General features: G+C 45.0%; 1 protein-coding gene across 1 annotated transcript in view; it reads right to left on the bottom strand.

The window, feature by feature from the left end:
• The window catches only part of CTNNA1 (catenin alpha 1), a 206,099-nt gene that overhangs the window by 112,621 nt on the left and 67,337 nt on the right, over positions 1–26,141 (bottom strand). The window contains exon 7 of the mRNA XM_077823834.1: positions 25,811–26,014. Within this exon, the coding sequence (XP_077679960.1) occupies positions 25,811–26,014 (204 nt within the window). The remainder of the gene's footprint in view (positions 1–25,810; positions 26,015–26,141) is intronic.

The raw sequence follows: 26,141 nt of genomic DNA, 5'->3' as shown, positions 1-26,141 counted from the left end.
GCCTCACCAATGTCGAATAGAGGGGGACGATCACGTCCCTCGATCTGCTCGCTATGCCCCTACTTATACATCCCAAAATGCCATTGGCCTTCTTGGCAACAAGGGCACACTGCTGACTCATATCCAGCTTCTCATCCACTGTCACCCCTAGGTCCTTTTCCGCAGAACTGCTGCCTAGCCATTCGGTCCCTAGTCTGTAGCTGTGCATTGGGTTCTTCCGTCTTAAGTGCAGGACCCTGCACTTATCCTTATTGAACCCCATCAGATTTCTTTTGGCCCAATCCTCCAATTTGTCTAGGTCCCTCTGTATCCTATCCCTACCTGCCACCGTACCTACCACTCCTCCCAGTTTAGTATCATCCACAAATTTGCTGAGAGTGCAATCCACACCATCCTCCAGATCATTTATGAAGATATTGAACAAAACCAGCCCCAGGACCGACCCCTGGGGCACTCCACTTGACACCGGCTGCCAACTAGACATGGAGCCATTGACCACTACCCGTTGAGCCCGACAATCTAGCCAACTTTCTACCCACCTTATAGTGCATTCATCCAGCCCGTACTTCTTTAACTTGCTGACAAGAATACTGTGGGAGACCGTATCAAAAGCTTTGCTAAAGTCAAGATACAATACATCCACTGCTGTCCCTTCATCCACAGAACCAGTAATCTCATCATAGAAGGCGATTAGATTAGTCAGGCATGACCTTCCCTTGGTGAATCCATGCTGACTGTTCCTGATCACTTTCCTCTCATGTAAGTGCTTCAGGATTGATTCTTTGAGGACCTGCTCCATGATTTTTCCGGGGACTGAAGTGAGGCTGACTGGCCTGTAGTTCCCAGGATCCTCCTTCTTCCCTTTTTTAAAGATTGGCACTACATTAGCCTTTTTCCAGTCATCCGGGACTTCCCCCGTTCGCCTACTCTGGCTTCAAGAGTCCACATTGTGTCTGAGGGCCATGTGCTTCTTACATCATAAGCACACCTGTCTACAACGCAGGTAATCATACATGCTGCATTCAGTACAGTCAACTGGATAGCCTCCATGCTGCTGCTGGACTTCTGCTTTTTTACTTTTGCAGGTTTTTTGTGGAGCTGGTGTGGTTACTGGCCTAAGTTTATAGTATGTTTATTAGGTGTAGTTCCCTCACAAAACTCCTGTTTGATGAATGTGTCTTTTTTTAAAACCAACCCCATACTAACAGGTAAACATCCCTATTTTCCCTCCTTTAATGGAATTAAAAAGCCCCAACCCTGACAAGTATCCCCTATAAAAAGGTACTGAATACCTTTAACTTCCATCAAAACCAAAGGGAGCTGAGGGCACTCAGCACCTCACATGATCAAGCTCTAAATCACCACATCTCCAATAGTAAACAAGAATCTATCAGAACCATAATTGATCACAGTGGCAGAATCACATTTAAGAAGCCATTCAACGAGTCTGAACAATGCAGTAAGCAAGATTAGTTTGATAATTTACTCTGAAAAAAGTTGTTCATGGACTCTACTCAGGATAGTCCCATTTACTGAATACTATGGATTAACTTCATGCAACCACATATTTGAATATGGCTACAGAGTCAGGCCCACATCACTCAAGTTTCAGATTAACTTCATTTCATTTTACTGGCATGAAGGTCAGACAGTAACTATAAGAACTAGCTAACTACAACCTATAAAGGCCACTCTCCAGTCTGCCTCAACTGCCTTGTAGCTGCAAACTCATTTGGTAAATTATTGACTGGCACAGTATACAGCACACCATAATAAACTAGGGTAGAGTGACTTATAAGGTATCCTATGCAAGATTCCTCTATTTCAGAAATGTAACTGTTTGCATATGCAATCATATTACAGTAACAGGTTTTCATATTTTTATTTTTAAAGAAAAAAGTTTGCTGGGTCACTAGTGAGGTATAAAATAAATGCACAACTCCATGGTCTTATCACAAAACAAAAACAGACTTAGCCTAACTTGTGCTAAGTATTCTATGCCCCTCCAGCTGATCACCATCCCAATGCCTCAAAGCACGTTATGCATATCCAACTTATTCACTTAAATTTAACCCCCCACCATCTTAGATTACAATTGCACATTGCAACATTTGAGAAACATCTGAGCTGGAACAAGGCCATGTCAAGGGAAGTAAAAGAGCTGGAGATTATTATGAGCAAACAAAAACAGGGAATTTAAAAGTTAAATTGCAAATCTAAGCTGCCATGATAGACAGACAGTGGGGGACCATTAAAAACTTTCAAGTTTCACTCAACACAATTACTGCAGTACTGCCAGTATTCCTTTGCATTTCCCCATACTAACAATAGAAAATACCAACACAATCACTAAGGTTATGTTACTGCAAGGAGTTAAATAAGGCAGTTGGCTTTTTTTTTTTATTATTATTAATTATTATTATTATTAAACAAACCACCTTCTATAGGTATAGAAAGCCTGACAGCTGGTCAGAACTATCACATACCAAAACAAGCCACAGTAAGAGTTAAAACGTTAACATGTTTACATTTTCTACATTTCCCCTTTAAGTAACAAACTTGCACAATTTTCCACAGAAAGTCACCTGATATGCAGTTAGAACTTAATGCTCTGAAGCTACTGAAGAGATGAATATATGTCCCCGACATCCCCCAACAGGTGAGTTTTGGACCAGAAGTGATGCAAGTGAGCACTACTAAGAGAGCTAGGCATTTACCTTCACTGTCTAATGAACACAGTCTTTTCTCATTTAACATAGGTACCATGACCAATGGAGTTAAAGCATGTTCACTATAGGTTAAAACAGCAGGAAGACAGAATATTATGGTTTATTCTCTTTTGGAAGAAAGACTGAGGCAATTACCATTTGTCACTAGATTTGTCAGATGGGTTCTTAAATCATTTTAACATTTCTCATTCACTAAACTGCTTCAGCAGCAAAGCTCAATTGCTAGTCCTAGAGACACTTTGTGCATCATGATGAGAGATATTTAACTTCAAAGCCTTTTGGTCTGAATAAGAGCTAGAATACTGCATTTTAGAATTCTTTGGGTTTCCTGTTGATTTTAAGTATAATCATCTCATTTTAGAGTACAACGTGGGTATTTCAGGAATGTGGGTGCACAGCATCAAGATTTTCGTGCTGTTTTTCACAATCAGAGGGCACAAAACACTGAGATTCACTTTAACAAAGTGGGGAAAAAAAACGCAAGTGCCTTTCGGAGCCTCAGATTGGAGACTACGCTTTGAGAACTGGCCCACCACAGTGAAGCAAAATGAAATCTAGCTCAAGATAGCCCATTACTACAGCCTTCAGAACAGTGTGTGTTAAACTAATCTGAAATCAGCTCTGTTAATCGTCCAAGTAACACAGGCATCCAGTAATTAACTTGTACATCACACGGAAGTTAGATGTCCTGCCTCAAGCCGGTTGAAAGTAGAAAGGGACAGAAATGCAGGCAGACAAGCCAGAAAAATTCCATACCTTAAATCCTTGCATCCTCAGTCTTCCGGAGTTACTTACAGAACTGCTCCACTAATAATGCAGAATCTAACTTCTGACTGTACTCATAGGAACAGTACCTCAACTACAAAATAGTCTACCCATTTGCTATGTCCATTGATAATTCTCCCCGCCCCCCCCCCTCTTTTTTTAAGACTAAAAATCTTTAGTCTTAAAGACTCCTACAACAGATATGACAACATAATTGAAAGTGTAGTAATACAGCCATTTATACCAAGGTATAGCATTGAAAGAGAGAGTTGCCAAAACAAAGCCACCACAGGATTTTGGCATGTTATCCATTACCCATTTGTAAAATGACAGTACACCTACCCAAATGTGTCTCCCATTAAATGGCTTCCAAGTGACTACTGGGACTCAGTCTTCAAGAGTGATTCCAAAGTGGCAGCCATAGTTGATTATGGGAGCTTCAATGATTTCTGGTCCTTGGAGACTTGCAGGCCAGAAACACTAAATAAAAGCACTACATTTGCTAGTATCCTAGAATCTTAAGTTCCCCTCCCATATTTTAATCTTTCTTCCCCCAACCTACCAAAAAGTTTTGCAATTCCATCAGAACAATGAAACAAAAATAAAAGTAGGGTAAAAATTCCTGCTTAAACGCCATGAAGCCCAGTTATTGCTGGACTCTCCATTCAACATCTTATGCATTAGGAAACTCAAGGACCCAAAAATGGGGAAGAGTAGAGGTGAGAGCAAGAAGAAACTGAACTTTTGCTATCAGTTTCCCCAGCGTGGAAAACATGGGGCATTATTGCACTATTTTCACGAATGTTATGCAAGACTCAGTTTACCCACCTACTTCTGTAATGTGAACTAGCTAGACTCAAAGGGTTAACTTCGGCACAGAGCTCTCCACCAACGTGACCAGGAAGAGAAAGTGATCTGAATTGACTCAGTCGCCCAGTACTTCACCAGCGATAGAGGTGATAAGGATTTCAAGTACTGTCTCTGGCCCACCTGGCATCCCCTCTTTGGAAAAGGATCCTCCCGATCAATCCTTAAGGTGGGACAACTGAAGCAAAAAGGGCTGGGTTCTGTTAACTACAAGGTCTGACAAACTGGAAGAGGCCTCTGGTAGAGATGCTCTGGAGACAGAGATAGGAGCAGCAGACATGAAGGTTCCCTACAACTCAAGGAGGAAGGCAGCCTGGGCTAAGCAGAGCCTGATTACTTAAGCAAGGAGAAGTTAGGAAAGGTTAGGTAAGAGTCCTATATATAAGGCTGCTTTGCTATTTTAACTCTTCCTTGACCACAGTGTTCCTGTTAACAATTAAATTGTTTGTTTTTTTAAAAACACTGAATTGTGTCACTGAATATGCTTTCTGGTTACAAAGCTTCTGAGAGCTAGACTACTCCTCCAGGGAACCAAGCTAATCTGGCTCTGCTTAACGAGCCATGGTGCGAAATGGGGTGCTGAGGCCTAGGGGCCCAGTCTGAAGGTATCAGTCACGGGAATCCCTCTTGAGTGAAGTGGAGGCTCAGTGCCTATCACTAGGAAGTTACACTCACACAAGATTGCAGAAGGGTACAAGCCATAGCATGCACCATGATCCATGACATCCAGAATTATACTTAGACCACATCTTCATGAAATACAAAATTTTCCAGTGTATAAGTGTTAACCTGGATCCACTGTTTTATACTGTCAGATAGTTTGTGAAATACAGACCAGTGCTTTTACTGCACAGAACCCCGAAAAATGCTTAGCAGTTAATCAAGCCAAAAATAAGCTTATCTAGTGAAAATTTAAAAAAAAAATTTGTTTGGTAAATTCTTTCCACACATTGTGTAAGTGTCATGGATATAGATAATGTCAACTCAAATTACCATTTGCAATAACGCACAGATGACAGGACCTCAGGTGTATACTGTACAGACAAAAAGATTCAGAATAGGCAAGGCAATATTTTTCCTGGTTGCGTATGAAAACAGAGCACCTAGTCAACAGCAAGAACAGTTGGTCTTGACATTCAAGTTTTAGTGTGTATGCCACGAGTCAATTTCCAGGATATAACCTGAACAAATGGCTACACATCACATAATATGTGAACTTCAATCTGAAGTTCACAGAGGTTTTAAAAAAAATGTGTTAGAAGTAAGTACAGTTCATTCATGAAAACTTAAGTTTAGAGCAGTGGTCAAAAACCTGTTGATCACGATCGACTGGCTGATCCCAGACACTCTCCCAGACAATTGCAAACTCTGGTGGTGCAGCGGGGCTGCCACTAACGCAGGCTCCCTGCCTGCCCCGGCCGCACACTGCTCTTGGAAGCGGGCAGCGCGGCCCCGCAGCCCCATGAGGGTGTGTGTGTATGTGTGTGGGGTGGGGGTAGGCAGGCGCAGGAGTCTCCATGCCCTGCTCTTGCCTGCAAGCACCACCCCCACAGCTCCCACTGGCCAGGAATGGCCAATGGGAGCTGAGGGGACGGTGCCTGCAGAGAGGAGCAGCATGCAGAGGCCACGCTCCCATTGGGCCACAAAGATGCACTGGCCCCTTCCGGGAGCAGTGTGGGGCTGGGGCAGGCAGGGAGCCTGCCTTAGCCTTGCTGTGCCGCCGACAGGGAGCTGCCTGAGGTAAGTGTTGCCTGGCAGGAGCCAGCACCCTGTACCCCCTCCTGTACCCCAACCTCCTGCCCCAGCCCTGAGCCCCTCTCCTGCACCCAAACTCCCTCCCAGAGTTTGCACCCCTCAACTCCTCCTGCATCCCAACCCCCTGTCCCAGGCTCAGCCCAGAGCCCCCTCCCACACTGAGAACCCCTCAGCCCCAGGCCAGAGCCCGCATCCCTTCCCAGACCCCTGCCCGGTGAAAGTGAGTGAGGGTGGGGGAGAACGAGCGCCAGAGAGGGGGGAATGGAATGAGCAGGGTGAGGCCTTGGGAAGGGGCGGGGTAAATCTTGGGTTGCCTGTAAATTCAAAAAGTGATCTTGGGCATAAAAAGGTTGGAGACCACTGGTTTAGAGGAACATGTTGGAGAATAGTTTGGCTCACAATCTGATACGTAGACTAAGAAACAGGACCTGTGCAATATTAGCATTTGAGAAAAATATAACTTCTAGGCAGGGAACACGTCTCTGTATGTATCTGTATGGCATTAGCACAACAAGACCTCATCCCTAATTGGAACTATTGGCACTCTGTAGTAAGTCATAGTTTTGGGGGTTTGTGTGTTCTACCATGAGCGTCAATTCAGTGAGAGTATTCTTGATCTTTCAAAGAGGCAAAGAGTCCTGTGGCACCTTATAGACTAACAGACATATTGGAGCATAAGCTTTCCTGAGTGAATACCCACTTCGTCTGTTAGTCTACAAGGTGCCACAGGACTCTGCCGCTTTTACAGATCCAGACTAACACGGCTACCCCTCTGATACTTGATCTTTCAATAATGCATATTTTTTTAAAGGTCAGAAGATCATAAACATTTTCAAATAATCTTGAATGAGACATTCTAGAATCTTAGCAAAATGTTCTCCATTTAACTTAATCCAACAAAGACCACCACCAAAAAAAAACCCCACAAAAAAACAAATACGCAAGCACCTTTCTGAACTGTGAACTATAAAATGCTCATTTTATTTCCATGAGCCTAGACACTATTGCGGTTTGGCACATTAGAAAGGCAAGGGATGGAGGTACACCGAGCTAAGCTATCACTCAAGCCATTTAACTAGGCTGGAGCACAAAGTAATACATTCAATTATTTTCTGATGTAACAAAGAACTGCCTGTGATTATAGGATATGCTGTTTTCTCTGCTCTTCCCCTCCTGCCCCTGTTGTCTGCTTCCCTCCCACCCCCCCCAGGATCCTTTTCTTACTCTAAGTCCTCCCTTCCATATTCCTTCCAGTCACTACTTGTTTAAACAGGATGACTAATGCTTTTAGTATTCATAAACAGATATAACCACAGTTAAAGCTGAAGAACAAGAGGCCACCCTACCATGGACTATGGTTCCAAGTATACAAGGAAGCATGTGCACACTAACACATTGCACTCCTTTATCGCCAACAGGCAAGGAATTCTGCCCTGATCCAAACCCTTCTGGAGGTGGTTACTAAGAGATTATTATTTCCCACCCTGCGAAGAACAGAGTGGGGTCAGGAGTCTTTGTTCCATTTGGTTACTCTCCCAAAGATGCTCCACCCTTCCTTCAGGCCATGGGAGGAATGTGTCCAAGATTCTCCCCACGCTCCCCCGTCAGTATTCCCCCCTTAAATAGCTTGTTTGTTTGTTCAATCCGGTCATTACTGGAAGTAACAAGAAATGCTTATTATTCCCTGCATTGTGAGAGTTATGCGAGGAGATAGGATCAGAGTAGGCTTGGAGGCCTGGGACACAATACCACACTTTGAAGTGAACCCAGAATATTCATGGCATATCAGCATCATGGAAACAAGCTACATATGAACATTCAGTCTAAAAAAGTAGAATAAGAACATGTCTAACCGTCAGAGCATGGCACTTTGAATCAGGATTTCTGGATCAGGGTTCTACTCCAGACTTTCACTGACTGTGTGATCTTGTCCAAGTTAAAACTCTATGCTTTATTTCCCCCTCATGCCCAGCTGCAACAGGAGTATCACTTGCCTACTAGCACTAAATGCCCTCACAACTGTAAAGAAATGCAAAGAGTGCCTGAACTCTTCTCCTCCACCCACCCACCCCAATCTTCTAGTCAGCAGTTTGCAGGAAGACACATGAAATCCATAGTCTATCTTTGAGGGGGTAAAAGAAAGAAGGGGAGTTATGGCTTAGGTTTAATGTACATGTCAGATTTTTGTTTTTCCATCCAAGAGGGAAATTAAAACGTCAAGTTGTGTGTGTAATACTTTTCCAGGATGAGAGCATGATCATGCTGGAGGCTAAAATCCTGTATCTACAGATCAGTAGTCACTGTGAAAATTATGTTTTATTCCATCCATGCACCATCGTTTTGCCTTTGAAAGACCACTCAAGTAGCACTGTTTACGGCTTCATTAATAAGTGCAATTCTATTTTACAGTATATTTAAGAGGACTGAGGATTTAGCATTTTGCATGAATTTAAGATTTTTTTTCCAAAAGATTAATTCACAGAATAGAGAATTTTGAAGAAGAATCCAAATTTAGCATTGTAATTTTTTTTTGTAAAAGCAATTTACAGCTGTGACAAAAAGCAAGTTAATTACTCAGGAAGCTGTGGCATTTGTCAGCTAGTATGAAGTTATGAGCCATGACAATTGTGTTTGCAGGGGTGGCCAACCTGTGGCTCCGGAGCTGCATGCGGCTCTTTCGAGGATAATATGCAGCTCCTTGCATACGCGCTGACTCTGAGGCTGGAGCTAGACATTAACTTTCCAATGTGCCAGGGGGTGCTCACTGCTCAACCCCCTACTCTGCCATCACTCCACCCCTTCCCCCAAGCCTGCCATGCACTCACTGCTTCCCCCCTCGTCCCCACCCCGACCTCCACCCCGAGCTTCCTGCACATGCGAAACAGCTGATTGCACCAGGCGCTGACTGGCGGGGCTGCTGGCGGGGATGCGGGCGGGTGAGAGGCACTGGGGGCTGGAGCGGGGGGAGCTGATGGGGTGCTGATGTATTACTGTGGGTCTTTGGCAATATACACTGGTAAATTCTGGCTCCTTCTCAGGCTCAGGTTGGCCACCACTGGTGTTTGCATTTTATATTTCGAGAAAAGCCTCAAAACTACTATACTACAGTCTTTTTGGAAAAATTCAAAGACTTCAGCTAATAAAACCTCTTGCTCACAGCTGAACAGGGGAAAGAGGGGTGGGGAGGGGGGGAGAGGAGAAGAGGGATTGAGCACTTTGGCAGCAGATTTCCTCTCCTGGACATGTAGGCAACTCTTAGCACTTAAGTTTGATCTCCTTAATGCCATGATCTTTGTGGCCACAGACATACCTTCACTGTACAACCGTTCCAAGTGAGGTGATGGTGAGCAGTAACCCAGAGACCCCAGTTATTTCAATGTAATCAGTGTGGTTCTATACTAACAGATAAGGCTAAGAACCACAGCTACTATTAAATAACCTCTCTCTCATTCACGTACCATCAGCCTCGATTCCCATTCTTTCAAGAATACACTGTAATAATTTCCAAAGGAAGGGGATCCAAGATCAAGGTTGATTGCTGAAGTGCATTCTTGAATTGGGCTTAAAATATGGAGCATTAATTTTGACTTGCCTTCCATATGCCTGCACTGACTGCCAGGATGCAGCCTTGTTTCTCTGCAATACAGTAATTTCTGATATACACTGAAGAAACTGCTTTTGATCTGATGGAATGTGTTCCAAGACTTTCAGGTATTGATCCACCTGCATGGTCAAAGATTTGGCTGCAATAAACTGTAATCATTTACAGTCTCCACATGTCACAAATAATCTAAATAGTCAGGCTGGACAGCGCTACACACAGTCAGTGAATGTTCTATATCACACAGCAGTGCTATTTATCAGCACCTGAACCACTTGTGGGGGGGAGAGGACAAGTGGGAAAGTAGAGATTTGAAAAGCTTTAACACGCAAACAGACTGCACAAAGATCCAATACATTTGTGTACGTTCTAGCTTGTCAATTTCCTCAGGGCTCCATGTGTTAAAGAGACAAGCTTCCCAACTCTTGTGAAGACATCCAACATTACCATCTCTCTCACACTGCTCAAGGATAGAATGGCACATACTCTGGCTGAATCCATCCTCAAGTTTTCAGATTCCCTCACACGATGGGCACTATTGTACTGAGTGTCTAGCTGCAACAGATTAAACAGCCTTTCCTCAACCAACAGGAAAGAGGCCTGATCAGTGATTATGGTAAATAGCTTCCTATATGTTCATTATCTCTAAGTTTAAGAGGCAGCAAACTGTTTTGTGTAAAAAATTTAATTGGGTGGCTTGCACCAGTATCAAAAAAATATACATGTTCCATGGGACATATGCCGTGCCTGTTACTGAACTGATAACTCCTATTAAATCATCCCCCCAGCACCTCCTCGGGATAAGAGTCCCTGAAAAGAAGAGATACCCAAATCCTCCCCACCCCTCAGAGTACTCAAGTGTTAATGCTTAATGTATTTTCAAAGCCTTAATGTATGTTTTAAAGCTTTACATCCTACCCTAATTTTCAAGCTCAGTAACAAAGTAACTAAACAACACAGAAAGGCAAAAATCACTGTATCGTTGTTTATTACAAGCTCAGTGTAGTCAGAAGAGAGAAGACTGATCATATTGAGTGAAAACCTCGGTGTTTAACATAAGGTTTTCATCTAATGTCCCGTGGCCTATTTTCCAACATAAGAAATGTCATACAATCAGAACAATGGTCTACTAGGCCTGTGTCCTGTCTGACAGTGGCTAGTGCCACTACAGGGCAGTTGAAGCGATCCACCCATCTTCCCCTCTCAGTTTCTTGCGGTCAGAGGTTTAGGATTGCCGCAAACATGGTGTCACAACCCTGACGATCTTGGCTAATAGCCAATGATGGACCTGTCCTCCATGGACTTGTCTAGTGTATTTTTTGGTGTGTGTGTGTGTAAATGTAAATTTACACACACACACCCCCCATATATATATATGGTAACCTCCAATCACAATCCCCAGCATTTATCCTGAATAACAGAACAAACTAAATGGATGTCAGCCAGGTTTAAGTCTACAGAAAGAATGTCCACACACAAAGCAGTACTGAGTTACTTAAACTGATACAGCCCCCTTCCCTCCCCTTAAACTGAGTGCAGTTTCTGCATTTAGACAAGGCCTATGCAGTGGCGGTGGTGTGGAGTAGCAGCACAAAATCCCATCTTGCCCTTTTCGATCCATTAGGAGGGTCAGTGAGGAGGCAAGAGCAAGGGTACTTTTGGAATAACAATATCCAGTTTCCTATGCCCATTTTACCTATTCCAACTAATGCTGGTGTATGCCTGGCCAAAGGCAAGACACACCGAGATATGGATGAGAACTACCTGTCTGAAGATCAATCTGGATAAAATTCAGGTAATACTGAAGTGTTAGGAAGAGATTGGCAAGAATTATATCTGTCTCTGGTATTGTGGGTGTTTTCCCCCCACAGTTTGTTACTGGAGTTCAATCAATGGAAGTGATGTCACTATCAGTTGGTTCAGGGTGGCTCCATCCTAAACAGTGTCTGGTTAGGACATACTGAAGGGCCTCAACTTATTTTTGTCTCTAGACATCTATGTATTAATTTTGGCAATCGTGAATAAGTGCTTTTTTTGGCATATTGTAAAACACAATTACTTAAATGTGTGTTCTGCATCTTGCTTAATATGATAAAATTAAACTTGACGTTCACTTGAGCATCATTCAAGTGGATTCTTGGAGGTAGAGGAAAGAATATATAGCACATTGATACAACTGTAAGTGGCTGCTGGACAGCCAAACTACATACAAACACTTTAGCATTTTTGTTTTCATTTAATAAAATCCTTCCAGGACTCAAATACTTGGAGTATTTGAATGATCTACCACAGTTAACTGTTAAGAAACTTATTTAAATCTTGAGACAGTTTTATGTTATAGATGGAGTTGTAGTTGTCAATGTTTTTTGAGAACTCAACTTCAGTTTCTCGCATCCAAAAACAACCTGGCTGGACTGTTTATGCTCCTCCCCAGTCAGTCAGGCTGAACCAAAGCTTTTGGTCCTCCTACTGCAATAGCAGGGTTTTTAGCCCACTCTTCTTGCTCTTCCGCTCAGCACTATTACTAAAAACTTTTAGTTAAGTAAAAGGAAAATTTCAAAGGGGAAAACTATTTCACTATACAAGGTGAGAGAGCACTCCCATAAAGAAAGACATCAGTATCACAAACCCTAGCCTTGAAGTTTAAAAAGAAGAGTTACTTGAAGAGCCCCGCGCGAATATAAAATTTGTACCCTCATCCGATCCACGATTTGCAAACATGCTCCGTGGATATAAAGCAGATATCCGCAGATTTGCAGGGCTCTAGTTATTTGCTGAATCCTGCAAATTGGACTAACGACAGCGTGTGTTGCAATCCCTCTTAAGAAAAAAAGGTTAAGACTTGGAAGAAAGTGCCTCAAAAACAAAAGGCCTTAGCCTCAGAGAATCAGCATGTATATCAAAGAAAAATTCCAATCCTCTATGTCTTTTGTGTACTTCCTTAAAGTCCACATTATCCCTGGACAGTCTCCGCAGACTTCTCCACCAAAGAGCAAATTCTAAACTGCAAGTGTGAAACAAGCAGCCTGATGGATTATTTTACATCAGGCACTTGTGTCTGTAAATTTGTTATGTAAACTAATGAGAAATTATCCTCCACCAGAGCTGGCATTGAGGTTATAATGCAGAAGCTACTGGATTGCAGTGAAGTGGAGAAACCAAGCTTATGGAGGAAGATGTTGATGGCTTAGAAAACATGTCAGTCACTGCTGGTAAAGGACAGGTGCTCTCAGGGATAAAAAGACGAGGAAATATGCATGGAACTAAATGAAGAGGCCACAGTTCTGAAACCAGCCACAGGGGGGCAAGATTCCCTCCTCGGTTTAGTGCAACAGTCACATTTCATGCCTTTAGGACAGGGGTGGACAAACTTTTTGGCCTCAGGGGCACATCTGGGAATAGAAATTGTATGGTGGGCTATGAAAGCTCACAAAATTGGGGTTAGGGGTGTGGACTCTTGGGTGGGGCCAGAAATGAGGAGTTCAGGGTGCGGGAGGGGGCTCTGGGCTGGGACGGGGGAGTGGGGGCAGAGAGTGAGGGCTCTGGCTGGTGGTACAGCCTCTGGGCTGGGGCTGAGGAGTTTGGGGTGTAAGAGGGTGCTCCGGGCTGGGACCGAGGGGTTCAGAGGGCAGGAGGGGGAATCATGGCTGGGGCAGAGGGTTGGGGTGTGGGAAGGGGTGCGGGCTCTGGCTGAGGCTGCAGGCTCTGGGGTGGGGCTGCAGATGAGGGATTTGGGGTGCAGGAGAGTGCTCTGGAGGATGAAGGGGGGATCAGGGCTGGGGCAGGTGGTTGGGGCATGGTGAGAGGTTCAGGGGCGCAGGCTCCGGGCGATGCTTACCGCAAGCAGTTCCCGGAAGCAGCGGCATGTCCCTTCTCTGGCTCCTATGCAGAGGCGCTGCCAGGCAGCTCTGCACACTGCCCCGTCCGCAGGCACCGCCCCTTCAGCTCTCATTGGCTGCGGTTGCCGGCCAATGGAAGCTGCGGGGCGGTGCTTGGGGCGGGGGCAGCGTGCAGAGGAGAGACCCTGGCTGCCCCTATGCATAGGAGCCGGAGGAGGGCCATGCTGCTGCTTCTGGGAGCCATGTGAAGTGGCCCCTGACTCTGCTCCCAAGCTGGGGTGCTGGAGGGGGAAAGCCACAGAATCCGCTCCCCAGCAGGAGTTCGAGGGCCAGATTAAAATGGCTGGTGGGCCAAATCCAGCCTGCAGGCAGTAGTGTGCCCACCCCTGCTTTAGGGTCAAGTTGGGAACCTTAATGATGATGCCAGCAGGTGCTAAGGACACTGGAGAAGCCTCAGACAAGTCTGGTGAATATACCTCTTGCTGCTTAAAACTGCACTTCTAGCACATGGAATCAAATGGAAAATGTCATGCCACACCACAATAAGACCTTGATGCCCATAACCTTTTACAGAGTACTTAGGGACGGAACCCAAGCGATCAGAGAATTAATCATCTTATCCATTGTCCTCAAAACACAAAAATTTAAGTCAGAGTACACACTATTTAGGATTCAGAGTAACAGCCGTGTTAGTCTATATTCGCAAAAAGAAAAGGAGTACTTGTGGCACCTTAGAGACTAACCAATTTATTTAAGCATGAGCTTTCGTGAGCTACAGCTCACTTCATCGGATGCATACCGTGGAAACTGCAGCAGACTTTATATACACACAGAGAATATGAAATAATACCTCCTCCCACCCCACTGTCCTGCTGGTAATAGCTTATCTAAAGTGATCATCAAGTTGGGCCATTTCCATCACAAATCCAGGTTTTCTCACCCTCCACCCCCCCACACCAATTCACTCTCCTGCTGGTGATAGCCCATCCAAAGTGACAACTCTCTACACAATGTGCATGATAATCAAGTTGGGCCATTTCCTGCACAAATCCAGGTTCTCTCACTCCCTCACCCCCCTCCCAAAAACCACACACACAAACTCACTATCCTGCTGGTAATAGCTCATCCAAAGTGACCACTCTCCCTACAATGTGCATGATAATCAAGGTGGGCCATTTCCAGCACAAATCCAGCACAAATCTCCCTACCAACACTACAGAAAGAGGGATTCTAGGTGGACTCCTCCTGAAGGTCGAAACAGCAGACTGGACTTCTACATAGAGTGCTTCCGCCGACGTGCACGGGCTGAAATTGTGGAAAAGCAGCATCACTTGCCCCATAACCTCAGCCATGCGGAACACAATGCCATCCACAGCCTCAAAAACAACTCTGACATCATAATCAAAAAGGCTGACAAAGGAGGTGCTGTTGTCATCATGAATAGGTCAGAATATGAACAAGAGGCTGCTCGGCAGCTCTCCAACACGAGTTTCTACAAGCCATTACCCTATGATCCCACTGAGAGTTACCAAAAGCAACTACAGCATTTGCTCAAGAAACTTCCTGAAAAAGCACAAGATCAAATCCGCACAGACACACCCCTGGAACCCCGACCTGGGATATTCTATCTACTACCCAAGATCCATAAACCTGGAAATCCTGGGCGCCCCATCATCTCAGGCATTGGCACCCTGACAGCAGGATTGTCTGGCTATGTAGACTCCCTCCTCAGGCCCTACGCTACCAGCACTCCCAGCTACCTTCGAGACACCACTGACTTCCTGAGGAAACGTCAATCCATCGGTGATCTTCCTGATAACACCATCCTGGCCACTATGGATGTAGAAGCCCTCTACACCAACATTCCACACAAAGATGGATTACAAGCCGTCAAGAACACTATCCCCGATAATGTCACGGCTAACCTGGTGGCTGAACTTTGTGACTTTGTCCTTACCCATAACTATTTTACATCTGGGGACAATGTATACCTTCAGATCAGCGGCACTGCTATGGGTACCCGCATGGCCCCACAGTATGCCAACATTTTCATGGCTGATTTAGAACAACGCTTCCTCAGCTCTCGTCCCCTAAAGCCCCTACGCTACTTGCGCTATATTGATGACATCTTCATCATCTGGACCCATGGAAAAGAAGCCCTTGAGGAATTCCATCATGATTTCAACAATTTCCATCCCACCATCAACCTCAGCCTGGTCCAGTCCACACAAGAGATCCACTTCCTGGACACTACAGTGCTCATAAACAATGGTCACATAAACACCACCCTATACCGGAAACCTACTGACCGCTATTCCTGCCTGCATGCCTCCAGCTTTCACCCTGACCACACCACACGATCCATTGTCTACAGCCAAGCTCTGCGATACAACCGCATTTGCTCCAACCCCTCAGAGACAAACACCTACAAGATCTCTGTCAAGCTTTCTTACAACTACAATACCCACCTGCGGAAGTGAAGAATCAGATTGATAGAGCCAGAAGAGTTCCCAGAAGTTACCTACTACAGGACAGGCCTAACAAAGAAAATAACAGCACGCCACTAGCCGTCACCTTCAGCCCCCAACTAAAACCCCTCCAACGCATTATTAAGGATCTACAACCTATCCTAAAGGAAAGCAGTGGATGTATTGTTTCTTGACTTTAGCAAAGATTTGACACGGTCTCCCACAGTATTCTTGTCAGCAAGTTAAGGAAGTATGGGCTGGATGAATGCACTATAAGGTGGGTAGAAAGCTGGCTAGATTGTCGGGCTCAACGGGTAGTGATCAATGGCTCCATGTCTAGTTGGCAGCCGGTATCAAGTGGAGTGCCCCAAGGGTCGGTCCTGGGGCCGCTTTTGTTCAATATCTTCATAAATGATCTGGAGGATGGTGTGGATTGCACTCTCAGCAAATTTGCGGATGATACTAAACTGGGAGGAGTGGTAGATACGCTGGAGGGGAGGAATAGGATACAGAAGGACCTAGACAAATTGGAGGATTGGGCCAAAAGAAATCTGATGAGGTTCAATAAGGATAAGTGCAGGGTCCTGCACTTAGGATGGAAGAATCCAATGCACCGCTACAGACTAGGGACCGAATGGCTAGGCAGCTATTCTGCAGAAAAGGACCTACGGGTGACAGTGGACGAGAAGCTGGATATGAGTCAGCAGTGTGCCCTTGTTGCCAAGAAGGCCAATGGCATTTTGGGATGTATAAGTAGGGGCATAGCGAGCAGATCGAGGGACGTGATCGTCCCCTTCTATTCGACATTGGTGAGGCCTCATCTGGAGTACTGTGTCCAGTTTTGGGCCCCACACTACAAGAAGGATGTGGATAAATTGGAGAGAGTCCAGCGAAGGGCAACAAAAATGATTAGGGGTCTAGAACACATGACTTATGAGGAGAGGTTGAGGGAGCTGGGATTGTTTAGCCTGCAGAAGAGAAGAATGAGGGGGGATTTGATAGCTGCTTTCAACTACCTGAAAGGGGGTTCCAAAGAGGATGGCTCTAGACTGTTCTCAGTGGTAGCAGATGACAGAATGAGGAGTAATGGTCTCAAGTTGCAGTGGGGGAGGTTTAGATTGGATATTAGGAAAAACTTTTTCACTAAGAGGGTGGTGAAACACTGGAATGCGTTACCTAGGGAGGTGGTAGAATCTCCTTCCTTAGAGGTTTTTAAGGTCAGGCTTGACAAAGCCCTGGCTCGGATGATTTAACTGGGAATTGGTCCTGCTTCGAGCAGGGGGTTGGACTAGATGACCTTCAGGGGTCCCTTCCAACCCTGATATTCTATGATTCTATGATATTCTATGACCCAACAGTCTCACAAATCTTGGGAGACAGGCCAGTCCTTGCCTACAGACAGCCCCGCAACCTGAAGCAAATACTCACCAACAACCACATACCACACAACAGAACCACTAACCCAGGAACTTATCCTTGCAACAAAGCCCGTTGCCAACTGTGCCCACATATCTATTCAGGGGACACCATCACAGGGCCTAATAACATCAGCCACACTATCAGAGGCTCGTTCACCTGCACATCCACCAATGTGATATATGCCATCATGTGCCAGCAATGCCCCTCTGCCATTTACATTGGTCAAACTAGACAGTCTCTACGTAAAAGAATAAATGGACACAAATCAGATGTCAAGAATTATAACATTCATAAACCAGTCGGAGAACACTTCAATCTCTCTGGTCACGCAATCACAGACATGAAGGTCGCTATCTTAAAACAAAAAAACTTCAAATCCAGACTCCAGCGAGAAACTGCTGAATTGGAATTCATTTGCAAATTGGATACTATTAATTTAGGCTTAAATAGAGACTGGGAGTGGCTAAGTCATTATGCAAGGTAGCCTATTTCCCCTTGTTTTTTCCTACCCCCCCCCCCCCAGATGTTCTGGTTTAACTTGGATTTAAACTTAGAGAGTGGTCAGTTTGGATGAGCTATTACCAGCAGGAGAGTGAGTTTGTGTGTGTATGGGGGTGGGGGTGTGAGAAAACCTGGATTTGTGCTGGAAATGGCCCACCTTGATTATCATGCACATTGTAGGGAGAGTGGTCACTTTGGATGAGCTATTACCAGCAAGATAGTGAGTTTGTGTGTGTGGTTTTTGGGAGGGGGGTGAGGGGGTGAGAGAACCTGGATTTGTGCAGGAAATGGCCCAACTTGATTATCATGCACATTGTGTAGAGAGTTGTCACTTTGGATGGGCTATCACCAGCAGGAGAGTGAATTGGTGTGGGGGGGTGGAGGGTGAGAAAACCTGGATTTGTGCTGGAAATGGCCCAACTTGATGATCACTTTAGATAAGCTATTACCAGCAGGACAGTGGGGTGGGAGGAGGTATTGTTTCATATTCTCTGTGTGTATATAAAGTCTGCTGCAGTTTCTATGGTATGCATCCGAGGAAGTGAGCTGTAGCTCACGAAAGCTCATGCTCAAATAAATTGGTTAGTCTCTAAGGTGCCACAAGTACTCCTTTTCTTTTCACTATTTAGGAGCAGCTCTAGTATGCCTGCAGCATCTGAAAGGCATCCCAGAAGCTATAGAAGTCTTTAGAAATAGTCTCTAAGGGTATGTCTACACTACAGAATTAGGTCGAATTTATAGAAGTTGTTTTCTTAGAAATCGATTTTATATATTTGAGTGTGTGTGTCCCCACAGAAAATGCTCTAAGTGCATTAAGTGCATTAACTCGGCGGAGTGCTTCCACAGTACCGAGGCAAGTGTTGACTTCCGGAGTGTTGCACTGTGGGTAGCTATCCCACAATTCCCGCACTCTCCGTTGCCCATTGGAATTCTGGGTTGAGATCCCAATGCCTGATGGGGCTAAAACATTGTCGCGGGTGGTTCTGGGTACATATCATCAAGCCCCTGTTCCCTCCCTCCCTCCGTGAAAGCAAGGGCAGACAATCGTTTCGCGCCTTTTTTCCTGAGTTACCTGTGCAGACGCCATACCATGGCAAGCATGGAGCCCGCTCAGGTAACCGCCACCATATGTCTCCTGGGTGCTGGCAGACGCGGTACTGCATTGCTACACAGTAGCAGCAACCCATTGCCTTCTGGCAGCAGACGGTGCAATACGACCAGTAGCCGTCATAGTCATGTCCGAGGTGCTCCTGGCCACATCGGCCAGGAGCGCCTGGGCAGACATGGGCGCAGAGACTAAATTTGGAGTGACTTGACCAGGTCATTCTCTTTAGTCCTGCAGTCAGTCCTATTGAACCGTCTTATGGTGAGCAGGCAGACGATACGGATTGCTAGCAGTCGTATTGCACCATTTTCTGCCGAGCAGCCATGAGATGAGGATGGCATGCAGTCCTTCTGCACCGTCTGCTGCCAGCCAAAGATGTAAAAGATAGATGGAGTGGATCACAACAAGAAATAGACCAGATTTGTTTTGTACTCATTTGCTTCCCCCCCTCCCCTGTCTAGGGGACTCATCCCTCTAGGTCACACTGCAGTCACTCACAGAGAAGGTGCAGCAAGGTAAATCTAGCCATGTATCAATCAGAGGCCAGACTAACCTCCTTGTTCCAATAAGAACAATAACTTAGGTGCACCATTTCTTATTGGAACCCTCCGTGAAGTCCTGCCTGAAATACTCCTTGATGTAAAGCCACCCCCTTTGTTGATTTTAGCTCCCTGAAGCCAATCCTGTAAGCCATGTTGTCAGTCGCCCCTCCCTCCATCAGAGCAACGGCAGACAATCGTTCTGCGCCTTTTTTCTGTGCGGACGCCATACCAAAGCAAGCATGGAGGCCGCTCAGCTCACTTTGGCAATTAGGAGCACATTAAACACCACATGCTTTATCCAGCAGTATATGCAGCACCAGAACCTGGCAGAGCAATACCGGGCGAGGAGGCGACGTCAGCGCGGTCACGTGAGTGATCAGGACGTGGACACAGATTTCTCTGAAAGCATGGGCCCTGCCAATGCATGCATCATGGTGCTAATGGGGCAGGTTCATGCGGTGGAACGTCGATTCTGGGCTCGGGAAACAAGCACAGACTGGTGGGACCGCATAGTGTTGCGGGTCTGGGACGATTCCCAGTGGCTGCGAAACTTTTTCATGCGTAAGGGCACTTTCATGGAACTTTGTGACTTGCTTTCCCCTGCCCTGAGGCGCATGAATACCAAGATGAGAGCAGCCCTCACAGTTGAGAAGCGAGTGGCGATAGCCCTGTGGAAGCTTGCAAAGCCAGACAGCTTCCGCTCAGTTGGGAATCAATTTGGAGTGGGCAAATCTACTGTGGGGGCTGCTGTGATGCAAGTAGCCCACGCAATCAAAGCTCTGCTGATATCAAGGGTAGTGACCCTGGGAAATGTGCAGGTCATAGTGGATGGCTTTGCTGCCATGGGATTCCCTAACTGTGGTGGGGCCATAGACGGAACCCATATCCCTATCTTGGCACCGGAGCACCAAGCTGCCGAGTACATAAACCGCAAGGGGTACTTTTTAATAGTGCTGCAAGCTCTGGTGGATCACAAGGGACGTTTCACCAACATCAATGTGGGATGGCCGGGAAAGGTACATGACGCTCGCATCTTCAGGAACTCTGGTCTGTTTCAAAAGCTGCAGGAAGGGACTTTATTCCCAGACCAGAAAATAACTGTTGGGGATGTTGAAATGCCTATATGTATCCTTGGGGACCCAGCCTACCCCTTAATGCCATGGCTCATGAAGCTGTACACAGGCAGCCTGGACAGTAGTCAGGAGCTGTTCAACTACAGGCTGAGCAAATGCAGAATGGTGGTACAATGTGCATTTGGACGTTTAAAGGCGCGCTGGCGCAGTTTATTGACTCGCTTAGACCTCAGCGAAACCAATATTCCCACTGTTATTACTGCTTGCTGCGTGCTCCACAATATCTGTGAGAGTAAGGGAGAGACGTTTATGGCGGGGTGGGAGGTTGAGGCAAATCGCCTGGCTGCTCGTTACGCGCAGCCAGACACCAGGGCGGTTAGAAGAGCACAGGAGGGCGCGGTACGCATCAGAGAAGCTTTGAAAACCAGTTTCATGACTGGCCAGGCTATGATGTGAAAGTTCTCTTTGTTTCTCCTTGATGAAACCCCCCGCCCCTTGGTTCACTCTACTTCCCTGCAAGCTAACCACCCTCCCCTCCTCCCTTTAATCATTGCTTGCAGAGGCAATAAAGTCATTGCTGCTTCACATTCATGCATTCTTTATTCATTCATCACACAAATAGGGGGACGACTACCAAAGTAGCCCAGGAGGGGTGGTGGAGGAGGGAAGGAAAATGCCACACAGCACTTTAAAAGTTTACAACTTTAAAATTTATTGAATGCCAGCCTTCTTTTTTTTGGGCAATCCTCCGTGGTGGAGTGGCTGGTTGGCCGGTGGCCCCCCCACCACGTTCTTGGGCGTCTGGGTGTGGAGGCTATGGAACTTGGGGAGGAGGGCGGTTGGTTACACAGGGGCTGTAGTGGCAGTCTGTGCTCGGGCTGTAGTGGCAGTCTGTGCTCGGGCTGCCTTTGCTGCAGCTCAACCACACACTGGAGCATACTGGTTTGGTCCTCCAGCAGCCTCAGCATTGAATCCGGCCTCCTCATCACGCTGTCGCCACATTTGAGCTTCAGCCCTGTCTTCAGCCCGCCACTTACTCTCTTCAGCCCGCCACCTCTCCTCCCGGTCATTTTGTGCTTTCCTGCACTCTGACATTATTTGCCTCCACGCATTCGTCTGTGCTCTGTCAGTGTGGGAGGACAGCATGAGCTCAGAGAACATTTCATCATAAGTGCGTGGTTTTTTTTCTTTCTAATCTTCACTAGCCCCTGGGAAGGAGAAGATCCTGTGATCACTGAAACACATGCAGCTGGTGGAGAAAAAAAAAAAAAAAAAAAAAAGGACAGCGGTATTTAAAAAGACATTTTATAAAACAGTGGCTACACTCTTTCAGGGTAAACCTTGCTGTTAACATTACATACATAGCACATGTGCTTTCGTTACAAGGTCGCATTTTACCTCCCCCCACCGTGTGGCTACCCTCTCAACCCTGCCCCCTCCCCGTGGCTAACAGCAGGGAACATTTCTGTTCAGCCGCAGGCAAACAGCTCAGCAGGAACAGGCACCTCTGAATGTCCCCTGAAGAAAAGCACCCTATTTCAACCAGGAGACCATGAAGGATATCTCACTCTCCTGAGGATAACACAGAGAGATAGAGAACGGATGTTGTTTGAACGCCGGCAAACATACACTGCAATGTTTTGTTCTACAATGATTCCCGAGTACGTGTTACTGGCCTGGAGTGGTAAAGCGTCCATGAAGGACGCAATAAGGCTGCCCTCCCCAGAAACCTTTTGCAAAGGCTGTGGGAGTACATCCAGGAGAGCCGCGAACGCCAGGGCAAATCAATCCTTTCACATGCTTGCTTTTAAACCATGTATAGTATTTTAAAAGGTACACTCACCGGAGGTCCCTTCTCCGCCTGCCGGGTCCAGGAGGCAGCCTTGGGTGGGTTCGGGGGGTACTGGCTCCAGGTACAGGGTGAGAAACAGTTCCTGGCTGTTGGGAAAACCGGTTTCTCTGCTTGCTTGCTGTGAGCTATCTTCTTCGTCCCCAAAACCTGCTTCCGTGTTGCCTCCAACTCCATTGAAGGAGTCAAACAACACGGCTGGGGTAGTGGTGGCTGAACCCCCTAAAATGGCATGCAGCTCATCATAGAAGCGGTATGTTTGGGGCTCTGACCCGGAGCGGCTGTTCGCCCCTCTGGTTTTCTGGTAGGCTTGCCTCAGCTCCTTAAGTTTCACGTGGCAGTGCTTCGGATCCCTGTTATGGCCTCTGTCCTTCATGCCCTGGGAGATTTTGACAAAGGTTTTGGCATTTTGAAAACTGGAACGGAGTTCTGATAGCACGGATTCCTCTCCCCATACAGCGATCAGATCCCGTACCTCCCGTTCAGTCCATGCTGGAGCTCTTTTGCGATTCTGGGACTCCATCATGGTCACCTCTGCTGATGAGCTCTGCATGGTCACCTGCAGCTTGCCATGCTGCCCAAACAGGAAATGAGATTCAAAAGTTCGCAGTTCTTTTCCCGTCTACCTGGCCAGTGCATTTGAGTTGAGAGTGCTGTCCAGAGCAGTCACAATGGAGCACTCTGGGATAGCCCCTGGAGGCCAATACCATCGAATTGTGTCCACAGTACCCCAAATTCGACCCGGCAAGGCCGATTTAAGTGCTAATCCACTTGTCAGGGGTGGAGTACGGAAACAGATTTTAAGAGCCCTTTGAGTCGAAATAAAGGGCTTCATCGTGTGGACGGGTGCAGGTTTACATCGATTTAACGCTGCAAAATTCAACCTAAAGTCCTAGTGTAGACCAGGGCTAACACTGGAAGTGTGTCTACCTAAGGACATTTCTATCCCCAAACCCACATTTTCAGTATGATCCTACCTCAGTCTTCCATTTCAAAACTTGGCACTTTTCAATACCTCTGCCTCTATCACTCAAATCAGATTTATGATGCACAATTAGTATTGTGCAATTCAAGGAAAGACTTAATGCTTGATCATGGTCTTCTGCAACCTTAATTTCCTTTTTTTAATAGGAGAGAGACTGTGGAAAAACAAGTCTACATCAACTGAAGAAAGCTACATTCTGTAGCAGCGCTTTGTTCCCTTTTCACCATTAAAAACTGTCTCTGTGATTCCTTTTTTGACAAACATTTTTTGAGATTTTTCTAGCTGAGATATATATTTTTAAACGGTGTCCCAAATTTTCACCATGACTTATCAATTGCTTTTTCCACTTGATTTCACTGAGCTTCTAATCTCATTTTTCCAAAATAGGCTGCCTATAATCACAGTAGGGCAGGGATTTAAAAAAAAATTCATTATGCATCACTAATTTCACAATGTGTTAAAAATAAAGATAAATAAGAATACGTTCTTCCCAGCTCAGAAGATATACTTTTAACTAACATACCACACAGGTTAACAGTACACAGCTAAACAAAGAAGATACCCATCCTGGCAGAAATAAATCCACAACCTTGAAGTCTTGTACTGGCAACTGACCAAATTTCAACATCCTCATCCTTCCCCCATCAAAAAATCAGGACATTTACTTCTTGCTACAGTTTTAGTTCTCAACTGGTAGGCATGTATTCTCAAATCTAGCTGCCACCCTAGATGATTCACATGAAGGTGTAAAACACCCTATAATATAATTATCTTGCCCACAGGGTAAATTTTTTTCCCTAAGTGCCATAAGTTAGTGGTTTGCTTCTGATCTGCAATACAAGAGTTTATATCCCTCTTTAAAAAAAAAAAAAAAGTCAGAGCTACTGTAATCGGGGATGTTCTCATTTTCCATATAAATACTTAATTTTTGAATTCTGTCAAGCATTTAATGTGTAGTGGCAATGAGTTTCACAGTTTAAATGTACATTGTAAAAAGTATTCTCTTTTAACGGTTAGAAGTTTTTTGCCTTTCAGTTGTTTGACTGTCCTTGTTCTATATTGTAAGACAGCATTTCTATTTACCTTCCCCATTACCATTACTTATTTTGAAAATCTTCTCTAAACTAAACAGTCCTAATCCTTCTTTGTTTTTCCACAAACACTTGGAGGTGTTTCCATGCCATTAATCACTTTTGTCATATATGGATTCCTTCTACTTCAGCCTTTAGATGGGTTGGTCAGAAATAAAAAAAACACTCCCCACCCCAATACAGTGCCTCTGGTTAGTTAATTTTTCACTCAGAAATGCACACTCTCTTGTCTTTGTTGTCAAATGATTAACTTCATCAGCCACCCTATAAGCCCATTTATCTAGTTTTCTAGGGTACCTAACAGTCCCTCAAGTAGTTCACTTGTTTTCATTTATTTAAATAAATTCTGCCATCTGCAAGTTGCCATCTCAAGTCCAGTACCTTCTCCTGAACATTTTGTTAATAGGTCCAGGGCTTAATATTACAGAACATGGAGACATTCCATTATTCAACTTTCAACATGGCAAAAGGCTACCCTCTATTCCTACCTAGTCTGGTAGGAGTAGAGAAAAGTTAGACAGTAGAAAAAAGAGCCATGGGCCCGAAAATATGTAGGCTGATCTAATCTTCAGAGTGACATAACTGAAATAAGTGTATCCAGGTTCTTTACAGAGAAAAAACAAATAGATACTTTAACCATTTTAGACAGTCTAAACTTCAACTCTTTGAGGGCAAACTGCTCAGAATCCAATGCTAACAATGGATTTTTTGGGGGCCAGAAAAGTACTGCAATTCTCACTGTGTGAATTTAAAATTAAAGCATCATGGTTGATCAAATTGAGTGAAAGTAACTCACAATCAATCCTGAAATGCAGACATTTGATTAAAAAATAATTATACACAGAGATACAAAGTTAATTGAAAAGATATTGAAAAACACCTTCCTGCCATCATCCCCAAATTATTGAAAGTTCTGCTGATTATGTATTACATTCTAATTCTTCTTTATGTTACAAAATTTAAACCAATAACTTGTTAAGAATGCATTCAAACATTAGAGACAATTTCTGGAATTAGGATTTTATGGCTATAAGCAGTTTCTTGGAAGAGGAAGGAAAGAAAAAAAGAGGCCCACTATTTTCATTTTCAGTATTATTATTCCCTTTATGCAAATAAGATGCTTTTTAAGATCAAGGAATACAGTTTCATTGCTAGTTTTAAAGTCCTCCTATATAAAAGTTAAAACAACCACCTTAAAATTAGGATATCTAGAATACTTACATTCCCCATGTACTCTGAAAGTAGATCCTGCAAGGCCTGTCGCACTGCATTACACTCTGCAACTATGCGTTCCCGTCGGTCATCACGTGTGCAGGATGAATCAGCCATTAGGGCTGCTCCACTAATGATGCTCTCCAGGCGCTCTTCCAGGGAAGGCCTAAAACGTTCCTCACTGAAGCTCAAAGGATCCACAATAATTTGTTTCTAGTAAAGGAAAGTTTACAGTAATCAGTAACTGACATCACTTGTTATCATTTTTCATCAAAAATGAGTCAGTCTTGGAATAGTTACAGCAAATCCATTCTCCATCCTGAAAGACAACCAAAAAAAA

Source organism: Eretmochelys imbricata, chromosome 8 (genome assembly GCF_965152235.1).
Source record: "Eretmochelys imbricata isolate rEreImb1 chromosome 8, rEreImb1.hap1, whole genome shotgun sequence".
Taxonomy (NCBI): Eukaryota; Metazoa; Chordata; order Testudines; family Cheloniidae; genus Eretmochelys; species Eretmochelys imbricata.
This window is presented reverse-complemented; position numbering and strand designations above follow the sequence as displayed.